The 7,107-nt window shown below is 51.2% G+C and overlaps 1 protein-coding gene across 1 annotated transcript; it reads right to left on the minus strand.

The window, feature by feature from the left end:
* Positions 1-354: 354 nt before the first annotated feature.
* On the minus strand, positions 355-5,711 carry Inmt (indolethylamine N-methyltransferase). The gene is made up of 3 exons (XM_059256684.1): positions 5,352-5,711; positions 3,951-4,158; positions 355-985 (listed from the first exon to the last, which is right to left on the minus strand). Exons 1-3 carry the CDS (start codon positions 5,497-5,499, stop codon positions 562-564), a joined length of 780 nt encoding a protein of 259 aa, XP_059112667.1. The 5' UTR covers positions 5,500-5,711; the 3' UTR covers positions 355-561.
* Positions 5,712-7,107: the final 1,396 nt, after the last annotated feature.

The following is a 7,107-nucleotide window of genomic DNA, read 5'->3' on the forward strand; positions in this document are numbered from 1 at the left end:
GGGCATGGTGGCCAGACTGTGTTTGGCACCTGCGAGTCTATTGAAGCTACTTACAAAAGTCCTCCTGAATACTCAGTACTTAAGAGCTGCTTCTGGCCATGGTGAGGGAAGCTGGTAGGCATGGCCAGCTCCCGTAGTAGCTAATGCCACCTGCAGGCCCCGCACTGGCCCTGGCTCCAGTTGCCTCAGTGGAATGGGCTTGGTGCTGCTCATCCCACCACCTGCCTCCCCCCTGCTCTCCTTCCTGTGCCTGCATTTGCGTTCACAGCATCCGCTCCCAGATAAATGTCTGGCTGCCAAATTCTCATCTGTTGTTGGGAAAGGCTGTCCCAAGACAGAATCCAGAGAAAGCACTTTATTTTAATGAGCTTTACTTGGAAGAAAAGGAACAAGGGGAAAGGATGTTGGGGCTGAAAATAGAGACCCTTGGGTTTTTTCCTTGTGACCTTGTGACCAGGTAATAGATAGAAGCGGCGTGATCAGTGTTAGGAAGGCATGGAGCAACACTGTATGAATGCCAGCTCTAACTTCCCCAGGGAAGGCTCTTCTCTGCCAGTGGCCTCAGGCACTGGGGCTCTTGCGGGCAACTACAAAGCAGAGACCCTCACATAAGGCCTCTGAGTATTTGAGGGGGGTGCAGTTGCATTTCAGCACCTGGCAACCTGCATCTTGAACAGCCTTCTCGACCGTCTCCCTCTCCAGGTAAACCCCAGGGAACTTCTTGGGGCCTACCATGTAGCTCTGGAACCCCAGAGTAACCATGGTAACCAGGTGGCCCCCTGGCTTCAGCAGGTCAGCCAGTCGGCGCAGGGCTGCCCGGTAGGTATCCACGTCAAGACAGGCGCACTCCATGGCCAGAAAGGTCAGCACACAGTCAGCCAGCGGCACTTGAGCTGACCCCAGTGGGGGTGTCTTGGTCACATCACACCTCAGTACACGAGTGACTGTCCTTCGGAGCTTGGCCTCCTTCTCCTGCCACTTGCTTCTGTTGGAGGATCAGAGGGGTGCTGTGGTGACTGCAGCTGACAACATGATTGCGATGGACCAAAATCATAAATGATAAAAGCTCGTAGTTATGAAAAATAGTTATTGTGGTTGTTGCGATTTTCTCTGGCCCCACAACCGTCCCACTATTTAATCTGACCAGCAACATGCTACACAGATGGAAACTGAGGCACAAAGCTGCTCACAGCCACCAGCGATATTGGATTTGGTGTTTGAGTTCATTCTCGTTTTCCACTATCCCTTCCTTCCTTTTATTTATTTATTTTTTAAGACAGGGTTTCTCTGTGTAGCTTTGGTGCCTGTCCTGGATCTCGCTCTGTAGCCCAGGCTGGCCTCGAACTCACAGAGATCCGCCTGGCTCAGCCTCCCAAGTGCTGGGATTAAAGGCGTGTGCCACCACCACCCATCTTCTCCCTTCCTTCTCTACACTCATTCAGTCTTTTTGGTGTATCTCATTATTATTACCTTGTTTGTACTTACGAGTGTCGGTGCATATGTGTGTGAAAATGTGCATGCCAATGTTTGTGTATGTGTGTGGAAGCCAGAGTACAACCTCAGGTGTCATCCCTCGGGGCTGTCTACTTTTTCTTCTTTTGTTGACACAAAAGAAAGATCTCATTGGGCAAGTAGCCTGGCTGGCTGCCCAACAAGCCCCATGGATCTCCTATTTTAGCCTGCTTAGTGCTAAGATCATAAGCACAAGCTACCACCTCTTGCTTCAAAACAAACAAAAAACACAAAATGTGGGTTCTGGGAATTGAACTAAGATCTTCATGCTTGCAAGATAAGCACTGTATGACTGAGTTATCTCCCCATTCTCTTTATTAGTTTTTTAAGCTTAAAAAAAAAAAACAAAAACAAAAAACAAAAAAACTTGCTCTTTTTTGGAAACAGGGTCTCTCTGTGTAGTCCAGACTTGCCTAGAACTCACTCTGTAGCTCAGGCTGGCTTCAAACTCACGAGTCTCCTGTCTCAGCCTCTTGAGAGCTGGCCCCTCAAAGAACAAAAGGGTTAAACAAAACAAAAGAAAAACAAAAAACAAACAAACAAAAAAACAACCCAACTACATGCCTCCTCTCTTCTGGCCATCCAGTGATCCCATCCCACCCCTCACCGGGTTCCTAGCCCAGCCTTGCAGTAACCTTGAAGTTCCCAGTCATACCCTGTGGCCGTGGCCACGCCACAGAGGCAGCTCCAGCCACAGCGCTCCAGATGCACCCTGCTGTCTAAATGTTCTCCTCTACCTCCTTCCTGCATCTGTGGCCATGAATCTTGGGGTCACCCTTGGCTCCTCTTCACATCTAAACTACTAGTCAGTGGCTAACCAGCCCCATAGAGTTGCTACAGGCTCCAGTATCCTCGACGCCCCTCCATGATTCTCTAGTTATTGTCACTGCTAGGGGTAACACTGCCACCTGCTGCTCTGACTGGGTTTGACACTCTCCTCAGCTTGGTGTACGGAATAGTTCTTTCAAAGATGTAGGTCCTGAACTGGTGGGATGTCTCAGTCGGTAAAGGAGCTTACTGCCAAACCTCATAATCTGTAGGACCCACATGTTGAGGAGAGAGAACCAACTCCCACAGGTTGTCTTCTGACATCCACACATCCACTGTGGAATTCATGCCCCATTTACACATGTGCGTGTGCACACACACGTACACACACACGTATACCTACACACATACATTGTACATACATACATGCACACACACACACACACACACATATATATATACGTATGCACATTAACATACACACATACACTCACACACATAGACATACACACTTTCACATACACACACATTCATGCTGCATCCACACATATGCAAACACAAATACACATACACACATTCACACACACATACACATGCACACACACATGCATTCACACACACACACACACACACAATGTGTCCTTATGTCACTCTTATCACAGCCTTGAGGGTGCCAGTGTGTGGCGTTGGTGGCCCTCCCTGATGCCCGACTATGTCCTCTTCATACGTGGGTCGGTAGCCTTTGCTATACTGCCCATGTCACTTGCATGGTCTTCCTGGGATGTGGCCCTTGTTCCCTCACCTCAGCTACAGGAGCCCCAGCTCCTGGGAGAGGCTGCCTCTAGGCCAGAACATGGCTCTCCTGTCCCTGCTGAAGTCTCTCCTCTCATCTCACATGACCTGTCTCAGTCTAGCATGATGGTGGCTGTCTTCCTCCTGTAACAGGGGCCATGGGGCTCCCTTCTCCTGCCAGTGTGTGCTCTTGACTCATAGTGAGTGACACCCAGGTGGGACAACTCCAAGGTCCCTCTAGCCGTGACCACCAAAGGCTGTCCTGGATGGTGACAGGGTCAGTCCTCTGCTCCCAGATCAGGGCAGAAATACTGACCTGTTTTTAACCCTGCTCTGAGGAGGGCTAGAGGACCCTCTCCATCCAGTGCCTCAGTTTCCCAAGCTGCAGGATAATCAGAATCACTGACCCTTGCAGCTCCGGTTGGGGCTTATGCCCTCTGCGAACCAAAGTGGACACAGAACGTGCAGAAGGCCACTGGTATTGATCTCTGGGGCTTTGTCACAGTGCTAAGTGTGAGGGTGTACCATGTCTTTCCATGATAAGTGTGTCCCGCAACACCAGAGGAGACCCTGAACCAGTCTCCAGAGCAAAGTGGGAGTGGTGTGAGCTGGGACAGTCAGCAGGACTTCCTGGAGGACGCGACATAGAAGCTGGTGTCACAGCTGGTTTGAACAGGTACAGAGAAAGGGGGAGCAGGGCCAGACAGTTTGGGGCAGCCTTGGGACTGGAGGTTGGACTGACCCAGGGGTTATAAGTTCATGAGGTGCAGGCAGACCAGGAGGAAAGAGAGGTGGGTAGTAGGTCCCTGCGCTGTCCTGAGCACTACAGGGGCCTTGTCTGAGAAGGATGAGGTGGGTGGAAGACATGGGGCAGTTACCTGTCCCCCTCCAGCTCACACGCATGCTGCACTATGGAGGACCAGTCATAGGCCCCTGGCTCCTTCTTCAGCCATTTCTGCAGCTCCTGCAGGTTCTGCGGAGTGTAGTCAGTGACGATGATCTCCCGGAAGGCCTCGCATGCTGCAAGCAGCTGGTAGATGGTGGGGCCAGAGCCGACGTCAATCAGGACGTCGCCCCTTAAACCTCCTGTGGAGATAGCATGGGCAGGTCTGGGCACCCTGACGCCACATCCTGCTGAGTGCGTGGAGAACTCCAAGCCTCGGAGGAGGTGCCAGCTGTGGAGGGCAGTAGCCTCTTGCCTCTGGGCTGTGAGTTGACAGGATTGGGGAGCAAGGCTAGGGGTGGGGTACAGCTGACATTCTCAAAACCCTCCCTGTTGCCCTGGGACACTAGTGGAGGCCTGAGAGGCATGTCTGGCAATTTAGGATTGATCTGTAATCGACTGACACTGGCTTATCGCTAAGAACAGTGGAATTTAGAAACTGGCATATGGATGGAGTGACAGGGTCTGGGGTGAAGGTTGGGAAGGAAGCCAGCCAGTTCTTCAGAGCCCTTCAGGTATGCTGAAAAGGGAGCCATGTGTAAAAAAGCAAGGGTAGCCCTAGGGTGTGGCCTCCAAGCCCTCCCCCTCCCCCCTGCAGTCTCCTTTTATACCTACTATGTCCCTGCCAAGAACCAGCACCTGAACTCTGCTCGGGCCTTCCCTAGGAGCTCTGAGCTTCCCTTCCTCTGTATTCTGAGGGAGCTCCTTGCTACCCCTTCCTTGGCACTGAATGTCTGGTTAAGAAGGTTTTTTTTTGGGGGGGGTGTTATGAAATCTCCAGGGTCACACAGAACACACTGTCCCCACTAGTGTTCGGCCATCTGAACTATTATGCTTTATTCTTGCTGGTGCTGCTATTAGCTGTCTTCTCTCCCTCCCCACAATGCTGAGCCTTAGTGCCCCCACTTAGATGTTTGGGGGGGGGCAGAAATTGTGGATGCTTATATGCATGTATGTTTGTGTGTGTAAGAGTTTTCATCAGCTTTTCAGAGAGATTCAAGGTCCCAGAAAGTCTGGAGAACTCTCTGGAAGGCCTGTGGCAGAGGAGGAGGGTAGAGCAGCTTTGGCACTCATGCCCACCCTGTCACTTCTCCCAGCAGCGGCCTACGAGCTCCATAAATCTGGGGTGTACCCCTCGAACTTTACAAGTGGAGCAATTGAGGCTGATCATGGCTACAAGCTCTCGAGGCGTGGCTCCACTGGACCCACATACATCGCCGTCTGTGGGTCCTGTGGGCCGCCAGACTGGGCACCTCTGCAGCTTCTGTACGTGCAGAATGAGCTCTTCACGTTGGCACCGCTCCAGCCCCTCCCCAGGGGGACCTCAGCCACTCACCCGCAGAGAAGGTCTGGTAAAGGTTCTGCAGGCTGAACTTCACGATTTCCCGCTCTGCCACCGGGCCCGAGTGGAAGTTGTAGAAGGTGTCCAGGTAGTCTCGGGGACTGAATTCTTTTTCATAGTCCTTGTATATTTTGCCCTCCATTCTGGTCAGCCTGTCAGAGCTGTCTGCACTCCTCTTACCCCTGCAGAGTGCTCCTTCCCTCCCACTACACCTTTTATAATCTCTTTTGGTAGACCTCCCTTCTCAGGGTGGAGCTAGGGTTCCTGCAGATGACATCAGAGAGCTGGTGGTGTCAGATTCCTGGCTGGATTTGATCTTTGCGATGAAGCATGAGAATGCTAGAGTGCCCCGAGTCCTGTCCTGAGGAAGCACTCATCCCTCGTTCCCCGGGGTGGTGTCTTTGGAGGTGGTACTGCTCAGACTGGGAGAGGCAGAGAATTACAGAGGAACAAAGAGAAAGAGACAGAGACCAGAGAGACCAGGGGCTGCTCAGTGATGCTTCGCTCTTGGGGTTGAGAGTAGAGGGTGGAGACTCAGGGCCTGGCCCCTGGCCAGCACATTCAATCCCCTGGGCTTCATCCCTGCCACTGCAGACAATACAAGAATTGGAGCAGAATTGCTCCTTGGGGTGGGGAAGTAGGATCCGAGATTGTCAGAATTTCTCCACTGCACTCAGTGAATTTGCCTTTGTAAACAGCTTGTCTTTAACCGAGTTAATGATTCTCCAGTGGTTTTAATCTTGTTTTCTCACTTGGCTTAATAGTTTCTTTTTTATTAGCTCAGGAGCAAACTTTGACTGCACTTCCCTAAATCATCAGGCCTGTGTTGGCCAAGGCCTGTATTTAGACAAACCATTGAAAGAGTGTTAACATACCCGAGAAGGTATCATTGCACTGTGTAGAGTTCCACATACCCATACACACGGCTGTGCACATGTGCGTGTTGCCCACCCCTTCCTGCCCCAGGAGCATTAGCTTGCATAGATCTGGTGTGGTTTGGTCTGGTTGTTTTGAAAGATGCCACCCCAGTCCGCTTTCTAGGACTATGGTAAACGCCATGACCAAAAACAACCTGGGGAGGAAAGGGTCTATTTGACTTATACTTCCTGCTCAGTCCATCATCGATGAAAGTCAGGACAGGAACTCAAGCAGGAGCAGAGGCAGACCTTGAAGGCACCCTGCTTACTGGCTTGCTCAGCTTGCTTTCTTATGCAACCCAGGACTACTGGCCGAGGGGTGGCACTACCCACAGTGCCCAGGGCTCTCCCATGTCAATCATTAACCAAGAAAACACTGCACAGACCAGTCTGATGGAGGAGGCCATCCCTCACTTGAGAGTCCCACTTTCCAGGTGACTAGTTTGTGTTAGGCTGGCAAAAATTAACCAGCACAGCTGCTCCCACAAAGGGAAAGGGAAAATTGACAGAGAGGATGCATATACCCTGGCATCTGTTGTATCGGGTGTGGGTTCACGCCGTGGAAGGAAGACACAGAGGCATTCTAAGGATGAATTTTTTTTTTTTAGCCTTTCCAGCTGTGTGGTGGGGTGGGGGGTGGGGGGTGGTGTCAGCCTCTGGCAAACTGACTTTGTAGCTTAGCAAAGGGCTTTTTTTATTGTTATACGTTTCACACCTTTAGCAAGTCAATTTCTGTGTACCTCTTCTCTAAGCTCCCCAAAGAAACAATGCCAAGACAAATTCTCAGTTAAGAGACATCTTGGTTTGCCAGTCCTCCTGAAACCAAGTTTTGC

Source organism: Peromyscus eremicus, chromosome 3, assembly GCF_949786415.1.
Source record: "Peromyscus eremicus chromosome 3, PerEre_H2_v1, whole genome shotgun sequence".
NCBI classification, from domain to species: Eukaryota; Metazoa; Chordata; class Mammalia; order Rodentia; family Cricetidae; genus Peromyscus; species Peromyscus eremicus.